Source organism: Panthera tigris, chromosome B3, assembly GCF_018350195.1.
Source record: "Panthera tigris isolate Pti1 chromosome B3, P.tigris_Pti1_mat1.1, whole genome shotgun sequence".
NCBI classification, from domain to species: domain Eukaryota; kingdom Metazoa; phylum Chordata; class Mammalia; order Carnivora; family Felidae; genus Panthera; species Panthera tigris.
Genome location: NC_056665.1, coordinates 45,802,766 through 45,821,852, shown reverse-complemented (window position 1 = coordinate 45,821,852; position 19,087 = coordinate 45,802,766). Strand labels below are relative to the sequence as shown.

General features: G+C 37.2%; 2 protein-coding genes across 9 annotated transcripts in view; one reads left to right on the top strand and one right to left on the bottom strand.

Moving 5' to 3' along the window:
- Positions 1–19,087, bottom strand: part of SLTM (SAFB like transcription modulator) — a 127,905-nt gene that overhangs the window by 20,533 nt on the left and 88,285 nt on the right. The window lies entirely within an intron of this gene.
- MINDY2 (MINDY lysine 48 deubiquitinase 2) overlaps positions 1–19,087 on the top strand; it is a 79,330-nt gene that overhangs the window by 48,486 nt on the left and 11,757 nt on the right. For 7 of the 8 annotated variants that reach the window (XR_006218616.1, XR_006218614.1, XR_006218615.1 and 4 more), the window contains 2 exons: positions 1,780–1,922; positions 17,447–17,620. Coding sequence is in view for 4 of the 8 variants with exons in the window: in XM_042988758.1 (XP_042844692.1) it covers positions 1,780–1,922; positions 17,447–17,620 (317 nt within the window). In the remaining 4 variants the exon portion in view is untranslated. The remainder of the gene's footprint in view (positions 1–1,779; positions 1,923–17,446; positions 17,621–19,087) is intronic. The other variant, XM_042988759.1, reaches the window with a different exon arrangement.

The following is a 19,087-nucleotide window of genomic DNA, read 5'->3' as shown; positions in this document are numbered from 1 at the left end:
GGAGCTCTTCTAAATGTATAAACCCAAGAAGTTACTAATGGGCTATAAATTTCCTTTGGCCGGGGCCTCCTGTATAACTTTTTGCACTTCCCCTCCGACCTTAACCAATTCCTTGGAATAGTTTGATATAATGGTAGCTTTTTACACTCACTTTGCAGCTTGAAATGCTATAGCTGGGCAGTAAGGGTGAGGGATGGAGAGGGAGTGGAATAAACCTATGTTATCCAGCTGCCTCTGGCCCTACCCAAGTTTATTTTCAATTTCTTGTTGACGTGTCAGTTTCTTAACATAAGTTCATCTTTCCTTCCTATATCTGTACCTCTCTGCCCACTTACAAAACTGTTTAGGGCATTCTCTTCCACCGCACCCGTACCCTCATTGCTTCTGAGACATTCCTTATTAAAAGAAGGGAGCAAAAGGATGAAGAAAGAGAAAGAAGGAAAGAACCCTTTTAAAATATTTATACAGATTCTCATTAGTCCTGGTAGTTATGTTCTATAAAGTGTCTATGAACACTGAATTAGTGAATACTGAACCACTGCTCCTAGGGGAAACAGAAGATTAGGTTCCTGTGAGCCTCTGGTCACAAGATTTTCATCAACTAATCAATAAATGCATACCTTGTTTTATTTGTGTTTCTGTTTAGAGACACCTTATTTAATACATATTGTTGATTCATTAACATTACATTCATGGCCAACAGCACTATAACTCATGCCTGAATGAATCTGCAAAAATATGTGTTTTCTCTGTAAGATATGTCACAGCCTTTGTGCACTTAGGAACAGTACCCAGCACGTTCAGCAGTATGCTTGGGGGCCATTTCACACAGTAAAAATCACCCCAAGAAAGCACACCTACTAGATGGTGAGGAGTCTGTTTTGGTAAGAAACCTGAAACAAGAAGCAGAATGCTGCCTTTTTTGATCTCAGTGGAGAATGTGTGCCTTGAGTGACTCAAATTTTTGCCACTTTGCACATATCCAAGATTGACCCTGAAAGCATAGCAAGTACTGATTTTGTATTTATAAATAAATTTTAGTTAGTAGGTGAGTTTGCAAATATGAAAGTGCACAAATAATGAAGATCAGCTAAACCCCAGAAACTTTATATTTCATATGTTTTGAAAACAATAACGATCATGTCTGTCTTTGACCTTGATATAGCTACATAATGAGTGGTGTAAGTTTGGAGGCTATTAGGATAAAACTGGCATCAGTTATCTCAGTGTTTTCTGTTTGGTCTCACACCTACTTTTAGTTTTTTAAGGCAAAAACTGAACAGTTTGTGAACTGAGAATTATCTGGGATCTTTGTTAACATCTTAAAACCAACTCAATTTGTTAAGGCTACTTTTAATTTCTAAACATCTTTCCATTGGGAAAGTAGCTACTGATATACATCTTTCATTCCTACCTACTTTTTAAATTGCTAATTCTTGCCTTCTTATTTGTTTGAATGATTTTTAGTTTTATTGTGTCTCTATCTTTTATTAATAGTGCCTGAAATCCTTTTTGGAAGTAGGTGAAGTATTAGTAAATACATTTATTGTTAAAAAGAATTTCACATAACTGTTTCTTTGCGATGGAGAATGTCTATAGACACATCTTCCATACCAAAATTAGAAAGAAGAATCTTCAATTTGGAGTCAATCATGTTTTACTAGGGAAAATCTTACTTTGATTGGCCATTCTTCATACTTGGAACACAATGTAAATAGAAAAAAAACTTATTAATTTTGAAATTATTCTTCCATCTAATACTATGCATTGGTTCCATAGGCTTTGTAGCTGAGCAGTTTCTAAATAACACAGCCACTCAACTGACATACCATGGATTATGTGAACTAACTTCAACGGTTCAGGAAGGAGAACTTTGTGTGTTCTTTCGGAATAATCATTTTAGCACCATGACCAAATACAAGGTATGATATAGAAATAGCTATTTAATTGTTATTCTAAATTAAAGAAGCTGGATTTAGAGATGTCTTATGATCTACTTCAAAATAAAAACAAATTCAGCATAATATTCTTTTATTCATCAGATTATGAAGGTAATTATTAAATACTCCTTTAGGATGCAATGGATTCACAATCTAAGTGTTACTTCAAATCAGCTTTTGTTTTAAGTCTCAATCCCTTTTTCACAGATTACTGCATTAAAAAGTATTATTTCCTAGGAAAAAAAATAAACATAAACCTTAGAAATAGAACTAGGATTGCTGGTAATGATGGGTGTGTATATTTGAGGGTTAAAGGAGGTTAGAAGAATAGGATCTGGCTTTATGATGATGTTTACTATTATTAAAGTTATCAGTGTGACTTTAAATTCTTCTTATGCCATTTATGGCTCTGCCAAAAATCTTACTGGTTTATCCTTTTTGTTATCTCTTCATCCATCTCTTCCATTTTTACAGCTGCTACCAATGAGGAGTTTATCAACTTATAGGGAGGCTTCTGTGGTAGGATACTGCCCTGATCATGTCTGTAATATACCAAAAATGTTCAGTAGCATTCAGTGCCTAGAGCATAAAAATGCAAGGTATTTTCTACTATCCTCTTTTGCCAACACTTAGCTTCAGCCATATAGTGTGTCTGCTCATTAATAATCCTGTATGTTTGGGGTGCCTGGGTAGCTCAGTTGGTTAAGCATCTGACTTCAGCTTGGGTCATGATCTCAAGGTCTGTGAGTTTGAGGCCCATGTTGGGCTCTGTGCTGACAGCTCGGAGCCTGCTTCAGATTCTGTGTCTCCCTCTCTCTTTGCCCCTCCCCCATTCACACCCTGTCTTTCTCTTTCAAAGACGAATAAACATTAAAAAAAATTTTTTTTAATTCCTCTATCTTCGTACACACTTTATACTTTCCCATTTCTGCACTTTTACTATCATTTCTTCTTAATTCCTATTTGAAGAGATCTCATTCCTTTTAGCCTATCCATATTTCACCTATCCTTTTTCTTTAAGTTTAATTTATTTTGAGAGAGAGAGAGATCAGGGGAGGGGGCAGAGAGAGAGGGAGAGAGAGAATCTCAAGCACTGTCAGCACGGAGACCTGTGTGGGGCTTGATCTCACAAACCATGAGATCATGCATGACCTGAGCCAAAATCAAGAGTGGGATACTTAACTGACTTCAGCTCAGTTCATGATCTCACAGTCCATGAGTTCAAGCCCTGCATTGGGCCCTGTGCTGACAGCTCAGAGCCTGGGGCCTAGTTTGGATTCTATGTCTCCCTCTATCTCTGCCCCTCCCCTGCTCGCTCTCTCTCTCTCTCTCTCTCTCTCTCAAACATTAAAAAAAAAATGTTTATAAAAGAAACATTTCATGGGCGCCTGGGTAGCTCAGTCAGTTAAGTGTCCAACTTCAACCCAAGTCATGATCTCATGGTTCACGGGTTCGAGCCCTGTGTCAGCCAGCCCTCTGGCTGACAGCTCGAAGCCTGGAGCCTGCTTAAGATTCTGTGTCTCCCAGGGCCTCTGGGTGGCTCAGTTGGTTAAGTGTACGACTTCAGCTCAGGTCATGATCTCATGGTTTGTGAATTTGAGCCCCACATCAGGCTCTGTGCTGACAGCTCACAACCTGGAGCCTGCTTCAATTCTGTGTCTCCTCTCTCTGCCGCTCTCCCGCTCATGTTCTGTCTCTGTCTCTCAAAAATAAACATTAAAAAAAAAAAAAAAGATTCTATGTCTTCATCTCTGGGCCCCAACCCTACTTGTGCTCTCTCTCAAAAATAAATAAACATTAAAATAAAATTTTTTTAATAAAAAAAAAAGCAGCATTTCAAATTCACTCCTTAAACCAGTGGTTCTCAACCAGATTGTATGCTAGAACTACCTGGAAGCTTTTTAAAAAATAACCAATGCCCAAGAGCCCATCACCAATTCAATTAAGTCAGACTGTCTGGAGGTAGGGCCTAAGCATCTGTATTTTTTAAATGCTCCCCAGGTGATTTAAATGTGCAGTCAGTTTTCTTTTCCTGCAAATGTGCCTTCTTTCTCTAAATGAAAGTAAGCTGATTTGAAGTCGGAAATCAAGTCTTCATATTTCCTTCAACACTTTAATCAATGAATTGCACAAAGTGGTGTAAAATAATGTTCTGTTTGCTTATATAAGAATGCTCTAAGCAGTAATATATGGAACTGTTGAATCACTATATTGTATACCTGAAATTAATGTAACACTGTGTGTTAACTATACTGGAATTAAAATTTTTAATTAAAAAAATACTCTAAAGCCCTAGCTTCCTGTTTTATTAGTTATAGCAGGCATTCATTTGTATTGCTCCCACATTTGAGGTGTATGTGTCCTAGGTACAAGCCCAGAATCATCCATGCTTTTCAGAAATTTAAGGCCCCAAAACCTCAGAATCAGAATTATTGCTAGGTAGTATATAGTGCTTAGTTGTCTTGCTTTATCTGATGTTTTCAAGTCCACACTTCATTCATTTACAAATATCTATCAAGCCTGATTATGTCAAATATTTATTAAACATGATTATGTCTGGGTGCTCAGCCGGTACTAGGACTGCAGCCTGAGCAGGGCAGCTTTGGATCCTGCCATTTAAGCACCTCCTAGTTTGTCAAGAAACATATGTTAAATAATTGTACAAATAGTTATTATTTCTATTGAGGTATACTATGTAAAGGGTACATAAACATGCTGTGGGTGCCTTTATCAGGACTTAGAACCGAGTTGGGATGTCAAGAAAAACTTCCTTGAGAAGGTAACATTTAAACTGAAAAATGAATCTTTTAGTTTAACCAGTTAGCAAAAAAAAAAAAAAAAAAAGGATTAACTAAGCATATAAAACCTGTGTGCAAAGGCCCTGAGAAAGGAAAGAACTCTTTAAGGAATTATAAGAAGGCCTGTATGAAGCATAGAAAATAAGAGGCATGGTATAAGGGTAAAGAGATAGATAAGTACCAGACCTTGTATAGAGTCCTGAGTTAAGAAGAGAAACACATCTTGGTCTCCTGATGGTCTAGTGGTTCTTTGTGTTTTTTTTTTTTTTTTTTTTTTTTTTTGGCTTAGCAGGAGTGAGATAGTTCAATGGGAAAATAAGATCTCTGGCTGTTATTGGTGGTGGTTATGCAGCCTCTCCAGATGGAACTGTAGATGTTTTTCTCTTTTCTATCAAGGCCATGTCCCTGACCAGAAGTCCTTTACTAGTCAAGCTAGGTATTCCCACTGTTCCTATGTGGTTGGGGGAGGGATGCCTCCCCTCAAGACTTTCTACCATGTGTCTATTTCTGGACTAAGTATACATTTCTGTGAGATAATGATAACTCATAGAATGTGTACATTCTGTTTCTCTGCTTCCACGTTTTTCTCAGGGAACCTTCTTTTGTGGCTAAACAGTGTTTCAAAGATGATGTGTTATCTTCCTGCCCCCCCCTCCCCCCTTGTACAACATTAAGGTGCTTTGGACTTCGAGGCAAGTGTGGATGTGGATTCAGTTAGGAGTCTATTGTGCAGGGCCAAGTAAGATGTTATACTGACTTGGACGAGGATGGTAAAGAAATGGAGAGTAGAAAGATTCCATAGACATTTAGGAGATATAATCAACCAGATTTGGTGATTACGATATAAAAAATAAGAAAGAATGTTTTCTGGATTCTGAGCATGAAGAACTGGATTAATGGTGGTGTTCCAGAGAACACTGGATGAGGAGAAGAGAAACATCATGAAATCAGCCTTGGAACTGTTAGAGCTGCTTCCAAGGCATTCCTCCAAGTGGAAATGTTGGGTAAATGGTTCAAGACTGGAATAATTTTGGGGTATAAATGGTAATTTGGGGAAAGGATGAGATTCACAAGGTAAATACAGAAGAGAAGAAAAGAGAAGGCTTAGGACAGAGATTTAAGGAGTGCCAACATTTAAGGATCAACTAAAGGAATATGAACTAGCAAAGGAGACTGAGAAAGAAAAAAAGAAAAGGAAAATCTGAAGAGTATGGTATCATGTAAGCCAATGGGGAGAGAGTATTTCAAGAACAGAGATCTCACTTGTTAACTGCTGTTGAGAGGATGAGAAACATGAGAACACTGGGGGGGAACCTGTCCATTGGTGATGGATTTCATTGGTATCTTTTAGAGAATGGTAGCAGGAAAAACTCAGTTTGAATTGGTTAGGTGATTGGAATGTCAGGAACTAGAAACGGATTATAGGAAACTATTTGAAACTGTGTGGGAGCATAGACATAATGGCTCATAGCTGTAGTGGCATATGGAATCCAGAGGGTTTTTTTGTTTTGTTTTTTGTGTCTTTAAAAAAATTTTTTAATGTTTATTTTTGCGAGAGAGAGACAGAGTGCGAGCAGGGGAGGGGCAAAGGGCAAGAGGGAGACACAGAATCCAAAGCAGGCTCTAGGCTCTGAGCTGTCAGAACAGAGCCCAATGCGGGGCTCGAACTCATAAACCATGAGATCTTCACCTGAAACGATGTCAGACACTTCATCGACTAAGGCACCCAAGCGCCCCTGTTTTTGTTTTTTTCATGTGAGAGACTTGGTCATGTTTGGACTCAATAGAGTGAGAAAGCTTGAAGATTCAGGAGAGGAGATAATTGATGTTAGAAGGCCCCTAAGAAGGTGAGATAGGATAGAAGTTTTCACAGGTGAAGGGGATTAACCCGTGATTGAAAAAGAGATCTGTTCATTGTAAAGGAGGGAAGGAATAGACTATGAGTACAGCTACGGGTAAATTTATAGATTTGGTGGCAGGAACTAGAGAAAGCTACTGTCTGAATGCTTCTAGTTTCTGTGTTGTTTGGAAGGCACGATCCTTTACTAAGACTGAGAAGGTGAGTTTGGTTCCAGATTTGAAGGAGGTAGTTTGAAATAGTCTTTATAGCACCTGGGGGGAAATTCTAACCGGAGAAATTGAGGATGGTAATTATTACGTGAATATGCCTCCTGGATGATTTTTCTGTAGACGTATTCATCAGAGTATAGGCAAAGCAAAGGTAGCTAGTTTATTATTCTACATTTGGGACTTTAAGTGGGTACAATAAAGAATAGAAAAGCAAAGGAATTGAGGAACATCATTCTCTACTAAGGTAATCCTGTTTTTACAGAAGAAATAAATTGGAACAACAATCTTGGTGGCCAGTCACTAAGGGAAATAATTACTTTCCCTTTTTTACTATAGTGACCACCAAACTGAAACTGTAACATTGTTTTTGCTTTTTATTATGAAAAACTGAAAACTTAGAGAAAAATGAGACTAATTTAATGTGTGCCTATTATACTGATCAGTTTCAACAATTTTGACATTTACTGTTTTCATCTATTTTTGTATTTTTGCTTATATTTCAATATACATGTCTAAACAAGGACATTTTTCTTTCAAATCACAGTACCATTACTGCATCTAACAAAATTAACTATTATTTTTAGTATCATCTAATACCCAAGCCATATTCAAGTCTCCCATTTGTCTTTCAAATGGCTTTATAGATGGTTTGTTCAAACCAGGGTCTAATGAAGGAACATACATTTAGTGAAGTAAGTCTATTTTAATATCATGCAAATTTTGTGTTTTCTAGGAATCTTACGGGCCTGTGAACATATTTATTTATGTCTCATTATACTCCTCTCAGTCCTATTTCCTGTATTCCCATTAAACTATCTTTCCAATCATGAGTGTCTATAAATAAGACACTGCTTTACATCTGGCAGAGTACCTAATGAGTACATTCTTTGTAAGAGTCTGAGACATTTTCCCTCCTCATTGACCCAATGGCTGATTAACTGATTTACAACAAAATCTATAACATTTCTTCGGCTGTTGGTGTAGAGCTAAAAGCCCTAAAATAGAATACTTAATATAAAGTTTAGGAAAGGCATTCCTCCATCATGGCATCCATTAGCTTGAGAAGGAAATAGGATATAAGATTGTGACCTTGTTCTATTAAACCTGTTCAGCATTGAAACTATTATTCTCTACCACTAATTCCTGGGTTGTTAGAATTTCTGTAGTTCTTTATAAATTTGAGCCCCAGGGAGTCTGATCTAATAAGGATATAAGCAAGGAAAAGTTATAAAGCTGCTTTTTCAAATAAGATATGGCTGCTTTTAATACTACATTAGGTCTTCATGACATTTCACTTTTGAAGACCCTCAGATTTTAGGGCCATTTTATGCATTCATATTTAATGATCATTTCTCATCTTCCTACCCCTGTGAACTCTTTGGAATACCTATAATATAAATACAGTTGATCCCACAGAATTCCAGGTATACTTTAAACAAAAAATAAATTTAACACAGGGATAGAATACTTTCTACTACAGATAAATGGTGTCTATAACTAGGAGCCTATAATAATAAATTGTGGAGTATTAAACTATTTATATAAATGCCAATAATAAATTGGTAATGTCATACATGTCTGTAACTCTGTTATTTGTGGGGCTTATTTTTTACTATGATTTGCAGAAAGGGTCTTTATGCTTTCTGATACCCCTGTCATATCATATGCCATTATCATCCCCGGACCAAGCTCTACAAGGAGGAAGTCCATGTTGGCAGGGCAAAGGATTACCTAGGAAAGGTTGTCATCTACAATTGTTTTATTGATTGTACTATTTCTTTAGGAATTTACTAAACTCTAATTGATGTGTAAAAATCTTTTTTCATTTAAAGTCTTTCAAACTCTAGAGACATATGATCTAGGACTTTTATTTGACCACAGGGAAGGTATATGTCTCTAGTATTTAATGTCTCTAGTTTTCATCCTTGTTCTGACTCCTCTTTTTAGGCACTGAATAGAGGCAGGGACAAATTCTCTGTTAGGTTAAACTTTTTGATGACTCTATGTAAAGCATTGAAGACTATAGATATTTCTAAAACCTGTACCTCGACAAAGTATTCTCTCTTTACTAACTTTATGATTCCATATTCATAGACTATTTATTAGGCCTTCTGCCATTGCACAGTCACAATAGATGGGTTAGTCAAATTGATATTTTTTTTTTCCTGAATACTGTCTACTAATCAACCTTACACTTCCCAACTATCTAACATAACATGATCTATGGTTTTTATTGCATAGCTTCTCATGATATTTTCCCTAACCATAGATATTAATTGACTTCCTGTTACTGGAAAGTCCTCTTATCATTCCTAGTTTTGTGATTTACCATTACTAAGTCCTGGACAAGTACCTTTGCTGTTTATTCCTGTTGCTAGCAAAGTAATCAAGTACAGCTCTTGTTAGTTATTTGTTGTAATAACACTCTCCGTGATTCCTTCTTTAAACTCTTCATCCCTCATCCATCAGGTCCATCAGGAACAAGTAACCTATATCCCCCCAATTTCTGCTATGTCTTATGTTACCTTGCTCCATGTACTACCACTTAATCTTGTACACAACTAAACTGGGCAGATCATCTTGGCAAATCCGTATTTTGAGTATGTGATCCTATGAAGATCTTTGCTTTTCATCAGCATAACTAGATTAGGATCTGAAAGCAGCAGGAAGAGACCCACCCTAGTGAGAGAGCAGATGCTTTCAGTGCCATTCCTGTGGTTCCAGGTAGTAAGGTGACTTTTTTATCCAGGCAAGAAATTTGAAAGTATAAAAATGAGTTGTAAATAAACTACCTCTTTAGTAGAAACAGACCTTTGTAGGTCTCTTTTGCTTTTCATATTGTCTATATAATCATGACTTTTAGATTCTTATATATATAATTATATACCTAAGATTTAATTATTCCATTTTATTCTTATGATCCTTCTCCATTTTGCTTGCTCTTGAGTAAGGTAAACTACTAATTCCTTGGGTGTTTATAGATCACTTGGCTTCTAGATCTTTGGTTTATATAATGACATCTGTGTAGTTCTTTCCCCATCATGACACCCTCTTTTTTTTTTTTGTGACGTCCTCTTAATCATCCCTTATCCATGTCAGCCTTCATATCTATGTCTTTTATATTCATAACTGTTTATTGTACCTCTTGGTTTTAATTACTGACATCTTTGGAGTATATCAAAACCAGGATTTTTGGGGTTGGCTTTTGTTTGTTTGCATTTTTACTTTACATTTAGGGATAAGAAGCAAAAAGTAGTTTAGGAGGAGATACAGTTCTAAATAAGTGCTAAGGCCATATTAAATAAATCTATTCTCTGTTCTTTTTGACTAAGACTATACTGGGATTTGTCTTTTTCCATAGAAGGCTACGTTGAAGTAAAAATTCAATTAATTTAGGATTTTTTAAATTTAGTTATTTAAAAAAATTTTTAGGGGCGCCTGGGTGGCTCAGTTGGTTAAGCGTCCGACTTCAGCTCAGGTCACGATCTCGTGGGCTGTGAGTTCAAGCCCCGCGTCGGGCTCTGGGCTGATGGCTCAGAGCCTGGAGCCTGCTTCCGATTCTGTGTCTTCCTCTCTCTCTGCCCCTCCCCCATTCATGCTCTGTCTCTCTCTCTCAAAAATAAACGTTAAAAAAAAAATTAAAAAAAATTTTTTTTAATGTTTATTTTTGAGAGAGAGAGAGAGAGAAACTGAGTGTGAGCATGAGCAGGGGAAGGAGCAGAGAGAGGGAGACACAGAATCTGAAGTAGGCTCCAAGCTCTGAGCTGTCAGCACAGAGCCTGATGTGGGGTAGAACTCATGAACTGCAAGATCATGACCCGAGCCAAAGTTGGACGCTTAACCAACTGAGCCACCCACATACCCCAAAATTTAGTTTGTTTTTTAAAAAAATTTTTTTAACGTTTATTTATTTTTGAGACAGAGAGAGACAGAGCATGAGCGGGGGAGGGTCAGAGAGAGAGGGAGACACAGAATCTGAAACAGGCTCCAGGCTCTGAGCAGTCAGCACAGAGCCCGACGCGGGGCTCGAACTCACAGACCACAAGATCGTGACCTGAGCCGCAGTCAGACGCTTAACTGACTGAGCCACCCAGGCGCCCTAGTTTTTTTTTGTTAAAGGTGGCTGATACATCAAAAATTGTCACATTAAAAAAAAATTTTAAGGGGGGTGGGGGTGAGGAATGTAGAAACAGACTAAGATAGGTGATAGATTTTACAGTGTAGGCAGAGAGATTTTCTCCTAAATGGGAGACAGGAAAAGGTGATAGCTACAGAAATTTTGAGATAGATTTAGGTGGTATTCATGAATTGAATCTTATATTCAACTAGCATTATGTGCCTTGCATTGTGCTAAACACTTTACATGTATTATCTCATTTAATTTTCACAGCTTCTGAGGAGTCGATGTTATTACTCCCACTTTACAACTGAATGAATAAGCTTAAAGGCACTAAGTAACTTGCCCAAGACCATTCAGAGTGTAAGCACCTCCAGTCTGACTTTCAAGCCCACACTCAACAGCTCTGCCTCTCTGGATGGATAAGAAAGCTATTTGTAGACGAGAGAGATGCTTGTTAAGTAGAAGTAAAGTTCTTTCAATTTATAAAATATCTTAGAAATTTTCTGGTTAAACCTACTCTATATCACTTCATAATAAAGAAGAGCCCAAAGACATTAAGTAATTTGAATCCAAGCTTGTCAACCAAAAATATTTGGCAGTGTTGGGGCGCCTGGGTGGCTTGTTGGTTAAGCGTCCCACTTCAGCTCAGGTCATGATCTCACAGTCCGCCCCCATCGGGCTCTGTGCTGACAGCTCAGAGCCTGGAGCCTGCTTCATATTCTGTGTCTTCCTCTCTCTCTGCCCCTCCCCTACTCATGCTCTGTCTCTCTGTCTCAAAAATAAATAAAAACATTAAAAAAAATTAAAATATATTTGGCAGTGCTTTCCACCATATTTAAAGGCTGGAATTACATAATTAATTTGTTTATACATTTGACAAGTTTTCTTCTATTTTATCAATTTACAAATTATGATGACATTGTCATGTATGTTGTTAATACAAGTAAATCATAGTCTGTATAGAACTAATTTATCAGGCTATTTTAAAAATTTATTTTTGAGAGAGAGAGAGAGAGAGAGAACAAACGGGAGGGGCAGAGAGAGGGAAACACAAACTCTAAAACAGGCTTCAGGCTCTGAGCTGTCAGCACAGAGCCCAGAGCCTGACATGGGGCCTGAACCCACAAACTGTGAGATTATGACCTGAGCCAAAGTCAGACGCTTAACCGACTGAGCCACCCAGGCACCCCTATCAGGGTATTTGAGATAAAATAGTTTTTCATTCTGTCTTTGGTGATCCAATTGCCTAGTTTTCTTTGTTTGTTTTAATTTTTTTTTTCAAGTTTACATCCCTGTTAGTTAGCATATGGTGCAAAAATTATTTTAGTAGTAGAACCCAGTGATTCATCCCCTACATATAACACCCAGTGCTCATCCCAACAAGTGTCTTCCTTAATGCCCCTTGCCCATTTAGCCCATCCCCTCACCCACAACCCCTCCAGCAACCCTCAATTTGTTCTCTAGATTTATGACTCTTATGTTTTGTTCCCTCCCTGTTTTTCTATTATTTTTGCTTCCCTCCCCTTTTGTTCATCTGTTTGATATCTTAAATTCCACATATGAGTGAAGTCATATGATATTTGTCTTTCTCTGACTAATTTCACTTAGCATATTACACTCTAGTTCCATCCACATTATTGCAAATGGCAAGATTTCATTCTTTTTGGTTGTCGAGTAATAACTCCATTGTATATATATATATACCACATCTTCATTTTCCATTCATCTGTCAGTGGACATTTGGGCTCTTTCCATACTTTGGCTATTGTCGATAGAGCTGCTATAAACATTGGGGTGCATGTGCCCCTTTGAAACAGCACACCTGTGTCCCTTGGATAAGTACCTAGTACTGTAATTGCTGGATTGTAGGGAAGTTCTATTTTTAACTTTTTGAGGAACCTCCATACTGTTTTCCAGACTCCAATTGCCTCGTTGGTAAAAAAATTATGAAAATTATCTAATGTCATTTAGTTATTATTTTCATATAACAAAAGACTTATACATTGTATACATTAATACCTAATTTAAGAATTTAATAAATGCATCTTGTATACATTATTTTCTTTCTTTTAATAATGATGATGATATTTATTGAGCAGTATTCCCATGATAGACATAAGCCCTTTAAATGTTTATTTATTTTTTTTAGAAAGAGAGAGAGAACACAAGCAGGGAAAGAGCAGAAAGCAAGGAGAGAGAGAATCCCAAGGAAACTCTGCACTGTCAGCACAGAGCCAGATGTGGGGCTCGAACTCATGAACTGTGAGATCATGACCTGAGCCGAAACAAGAGTCAGATGCTTAACTGACTGAGTCACTCAGGTGCCCCTGTATTTGTTGTTTTTTTAAAAATTAGTGTTTAGAGACTAGTGAGTAAGATTGGGAGAAAGAGTCAAGGTTTAGAAAAGAATGCTTTGACTAGATAATGAAGAAAAGTGCTAGGATATATAAGCAAGAAATACTCTTGATGGTGATTTAATTGTAGACTCTCAGGAACAAATGGGCCTAAACTATTCAGTACTAATTAATACATACTTTGCTATTCTACACTGCAATTATATAAAGGAACTGTTGAGTAATAACCAGCATTGTTGACAGGGGACTAGTAACAGACTTTTTTGATACATGTCAAGATCTAAAAGAGGAAGAAATTGAGGCTGATGGTCCATGAGAAGACAGGACATCTATTTCAAGAAAGAGACACCATTTTAGTTAAGCTTACAAATATTCATATGCTATGGGTAGTAATGGCTTTCAACAAACCCTCCCAGAATTTACTCATCTTTTTTGTTGTTGTTGTTAATGTTTATTTTTGAGAGAGACAGAGAGAGTGTGGGAGGGGCAGAGAGAGGAGGATAGAGGATCTGAAGCAGGCTTTGTGCTGACAGTAGAGAACCCGATGTGGGGCTCGAACTCAAGAACCGTGAGAATATGACCTGAGCTGAAGTCAGACACTTAACCAACTTTTTTTAAGATTACTTATTTATTTTGAGAGAGAGAGAGAGAGAGAGAGAGAGAGAGAGAGAGAGAGAGAGAGTGAGCATGAGTGTGGGAGGGGCAGAGATAGGGGGAGAGAGCCAATCCCAAGCAGGCTCCGTGCTGTCAGCACAGAGCCCAGTGCAGGGCTCAGTCTCATGTACCATGAGATCATGACCTGAGCCAAAATCAAGAGTTGGATGCTTAATCACCTGAGCCACCCACGCACCCCCAGAATTTATCTATCTTAAAGTGTCCTTGGAGAGTAAGACTGTGGTTTCTTTTCCTAGTTAGTAGCCATTCTAATATACGATGTACATAAAATAAATTGTAAAATCTCAATATTGTATAATATAATGATATGTTAAAGTGTACGGTGACAAGTATAGGTATAGAAGGGTCAGATTTATTCAACAGTGGAATATTGGCTGGAAAGAACTTTGAGGTTTTCTCTTAAATTATTTTATCAAATTATTTTAGGACAAAGTAGACCCTGACTGGGCATTAAAAATATGTTAAGTAATGAGGATGCATGGATGAATAAAACATGCCTCTGGTCCTCAAGGAGCTAGAAATACATTAAGACAGAGAAGTAAATAGACACACTACTACAATTCAATGTGTAAAGTGCTATGATAGTGGTAAATGCAGCATTTCTATGGAATCACAAAAAAGGGTACCCAATACAAAGTAAGGAGAGATCATTACTTTGCATGATATGAATCCTCAAGCACTTAGCATAATACTGAGCATATGGTGGTCTTCAAATATTTGATGAATTGGAACCTACTTGATTTAAAAAAAAAAAAAAAAAAAGCCTGGGCTCAATTTTTGCTTAAAGCGAAGTCTTTAAACTGTTTATGCCAAAATGTTTTTCTTTATGAGTACTTTCATGTTGATTGAGTAATTTCAGTGACCATATAAATTAATCAGAGCTCTGTAGAGCTAACTCTTGGATGTAACTAGTAGTAGACAACAGGATGGATTTCATATTTTAGAAACAGCTGTGCTGCACAGAGCTGGACACATAGTAAATGTTCAACACTAATTATTTAGTTTTTTAAAAAAACTTCAGAGTTTATGGGGCACCTGGGTGGCTCAGTCGAGCGTCTGACTTCAGCTCAGGTCATGATCTCACAGTTTGTAGTTTGAGCCCCACATCAGGCTCTGTGCTGACAGCTCAGAGCCTGGAGCCTGCTTTGAACTCTGTGTCTTCCTCTCTCTCTCTCTCTCTCTCTCTCTCTCTCTCTGCCCCACCCCCACTCATGCTCTGTCTCTCAAGAATGAATAAACGTTATGGGGCGCCTGGGTGGCTCGGTCGGTTAAGCGTCCGACCTCGGCTCAGGTCATGATCTCACGGTCTGTGAGTTCGAGCCCTGCCTCGGGCTCTGTGCTGACCGCTCAGAACCTGGAGCCTGTTTCAGATTCTGTGTCTCCCTCTCTCTCTGCCCCTCCCCTGTTCATGCTCTGTCTCTCTCTGTCTCAAAAATAAATAAACGTTAAAAAAAAAATAGAAAAAAAAGAATGAATAAACATTAAATTTTTTTAAATAAATAAAATTTCAGAGTTTATTCAGTGATTTCTTGTTGCAAATGACAAGATCTCATTCTTTTTTATGGCTCAGTAATATTCCACATATATATGTGTATATATATGTATATGTGTATATATATATATATACATATACATATATATACATTGCACAACTTCTTTATCCATTCACCAGTAGACATTTAGCTGTTGATAATGCTGCTGTAACCATTGTGGTGCACGTATCTGTTTGAATCAGTATTTTGTATCCTTTGAATAAATACCTAGAGGTGCAATTGCTGGATTGTAGGATAGTTCTGTTTTTAAATTTTTGAGGAACCTCCATACTTTTTTCCAGAGTGGCTACACCAGTTTGCATTCCCATGGACAGTGTAAGAGGGTTCCTCTTTCTCTACATCCTCACCAACACCTGTTGTTTCCTGTGTTAATTTTACCCATTCTGACAGGTGTGAGGTGATACCTTATTGTGGTTTTGATTTGTATTTCCCTGATGAGTGATGTTGAGCATCTTCTCTCATGTGTCTGTTAGCCATCTGCAAGTCTTTGGAGAAATGTCTATTCATGTCTTCTCATTTTTTAACCAGATTATTTTGGGGGGGGGGTGTTGAGTTGTATAAGTTCTATATATATTTGGGATACTAACCCTTTATCTGATACGTCATTTGCAAATATCTTCTCCCATTCTGAAGGTTGCCTTTTAGTTTTGTTGATTGTTTCCTTCACTTTATAGAAGATTGTTATCTTGATGAAGTCCCAGTTACTTGTTTTTCCTTTTTTTTCCCCTTGCCTTAGGAGACATATCTAGTAAGAAGTTCCTACAGCCTGATGTCAAAGAAGTTACTGCCTGTGTTCTCTAGGATTTTGATGGTTTATTGTCTCACATTTGTCTTTCATCCATCTTGAATTTATTTTTGTGTGTGGTGTAAGAGAGAGGCCAGTTTCGTTCTTTTGCATGTTGCTGTTCAGTTTTCCCAACACCATTTGTTGAAGAGACTGTCTTTTTTCCATTGGATATTCTTTCCTGCTTTGTGGAAGATGAGTTGACTGTATAGTTGTGGATCTATTCGATGATTTCTCTAACCCTACCACCAAACTCTTTAAAGGAGTTTCTTAATTACTAAGATTAATTGTGATGAAATAACATGAAAAGCATGAATCTTGTGCAGTAATAAGTACTATATTAACCAGTGGGAACCCTGAGCAAGTAAAATGAAAGCCATATCCTTGGCATATATGAAGGAAAAATGGCTTCTAAACCTTATATGTAATACTAGGGACACTTTACATATGATTGGACTTAGAACTAATCCATATGAAAAATTAGAAGTCGGTACTAAATTCTGTGGTAGTGACTATAAATACAAATGAATTCATTAATTAATTCAGTAAATTTAGGTTTCAACTTTATGATCACCCCACCCTAGGCCCAGAGATACAGACATTTAAAAATATAGTCTGGGAATGATGCAGGGAAACACAATTGTGGCACAGTGTGATTCAGTGCTATAATAGAAATAAGTACCAAGTACTGTTGGTATACAAAAGAAGAACAGCTAATGGTACAGAAAAAGAAAAAATTAGTATGAATTATGTTAGTCATAAGCTTAATTTTTTTAATAAGCAGGCAATGTGATATCATTTTGTTACTTTGTAACATTTGTTACCTGATATGTTTTTAAGGAACTTGTAGATTATATTTCTGTTATATAAAATGAGATTATATACCCCCAAAGGCTATTTATAAGTCATGTGGTAGTTGAGTTTGCCAGCAGCTTCCCAAATGTCATTATACTATAGTATACCAATTATGAACTATATTCAAACCCAGGTTGACTTAATTCACTGAACAAATAAGGTATCTACTTTGTCTGCTGTTTATTATATCTAACTACTAGGAATCATTAATATGCTATAAACATACAGATGATGAAATTTCCCGTAAATATTAACCAGTTTTGATCCATATAACAGTCTTTTTTCTTTCTTATTAAGGGTCTACTGTATTTGCTGGTAACAGACCAGGGGTTTCTTACGGAAGAAAAAGTTGTTTGGGAAAGCCTACACAATGTGGATGGTGATGGAAATTTCTGTGACTCAGAATTTCATCTGCGGCCTCCTTCAGATCCTGAAACCGTATACAGAGGACAACAGGATCAGATAGATCAGGTAGATTTGCTTTCTTTTCATATCATTTAAAATGCTCATTCCTTTTGGGGCACCTCGGTAGCTCAGTCATTTAAGCATTCCGACTCTTGCTTTTGGCTCAGGTCATGATCTCCCAGCTTCATGGGTTCGAGCCCTGCATCAGGCTCTGCGCTGAGAGCGCAGAGCCTGCTGGGGATTCTCTCTCTCCTCTCTCTGCCCCTCCCCCACTGGTGCTGTCTCTCTCTCTCTCAAAAGTAAATAAATAAACTTAAAAAAAATTAAAATTCTCCTTTCAAATGTGAATTCACTTATCCAAAACTTTTGAACTAAAGATTTATTCATTTATACGCTTGTGAAATTTTCCTGACATTTTCTAAATCGGTAAATGATCATTTTATGTGTTGTACATTGACTCTACACTTTGGTTCAGAAGGCCAGTGTATATTGAATTGTGAAGGTCATGGTACAGAGTTTGAATTTTATTTTAATTGTAGGGAAGATATGGCAAGTGTTAAACATGGAAGTAAGATGATCTACCTTTTTTAAAGGCTGCTATGTGAAGAATGCATAGGAATTACACAGGTATAAACGGAGACTAGCAATTCAAGCGAGAGGTGATGATGGCTGAGCACTGGTGCTAGAGATGAGATGAGTACAGATTTAAGATATATTTGGGTAGTCAGAAAAAGTAGAAAAAAGAGTCTTGAAGATAGCATGCAGTGGGTAAAAAGTAAAACTTATAAAGTCTTAGAGTCCAAGGTAAGCAGACGTTTACAACAAGTGCTACTCAAATGAGTAGAAGTCTCATTAAGAAGTGAGACAGATGAGATCTTTGTCTGCTATAGGTTGGCAGGCTTGGAGCCATAGGAGTGTTTACTATTGGAAGTATAACAGTGATATGACTTCTTCCCTGACTGAGGCAGAAAATTGGTCATGTTGAACAGTTGGCACATGAGTCTAATGCTGATAACATCAGATGCTGATAACAATTTAAGTAGATAAGATAGACTGTTCATTTAGCCAATATTCACTGAGCTTTTGTATTCCTGGTACTATTAACAAGCTCCTGGGGACTCACAGATAAATCATATAGTACAATCCTCACAATTCTATAGTCTAACAGAGGCCGATATTTGACCAATTAATTATTATATGTCATCCTCTATAATGGCAGTTGCACAGAAGAATACTTCCTTGATTCAAAGATGCTAATCTTTCTTGGACTTTTGGAAGTTAAGTATCCAAACAGCTATAATAATCAACATACGCATTTTCCTTCAGAAGCTTTATGGTGTTATTTAAAATATATATATTACTTGAGAAATGTGCAAGATTTTTCTAACACTATATATAAAAAATATCAGCAGAGGGAATGAAGGTAAGGCAATAGATTGCTACAGTAGTAAAGATGTAAGATGTGAGAAAAAAGATACATGATACTGTCTGTGGAAATAGGAAGGAAAGAGTGGATTTAAGACCTAGGGACTT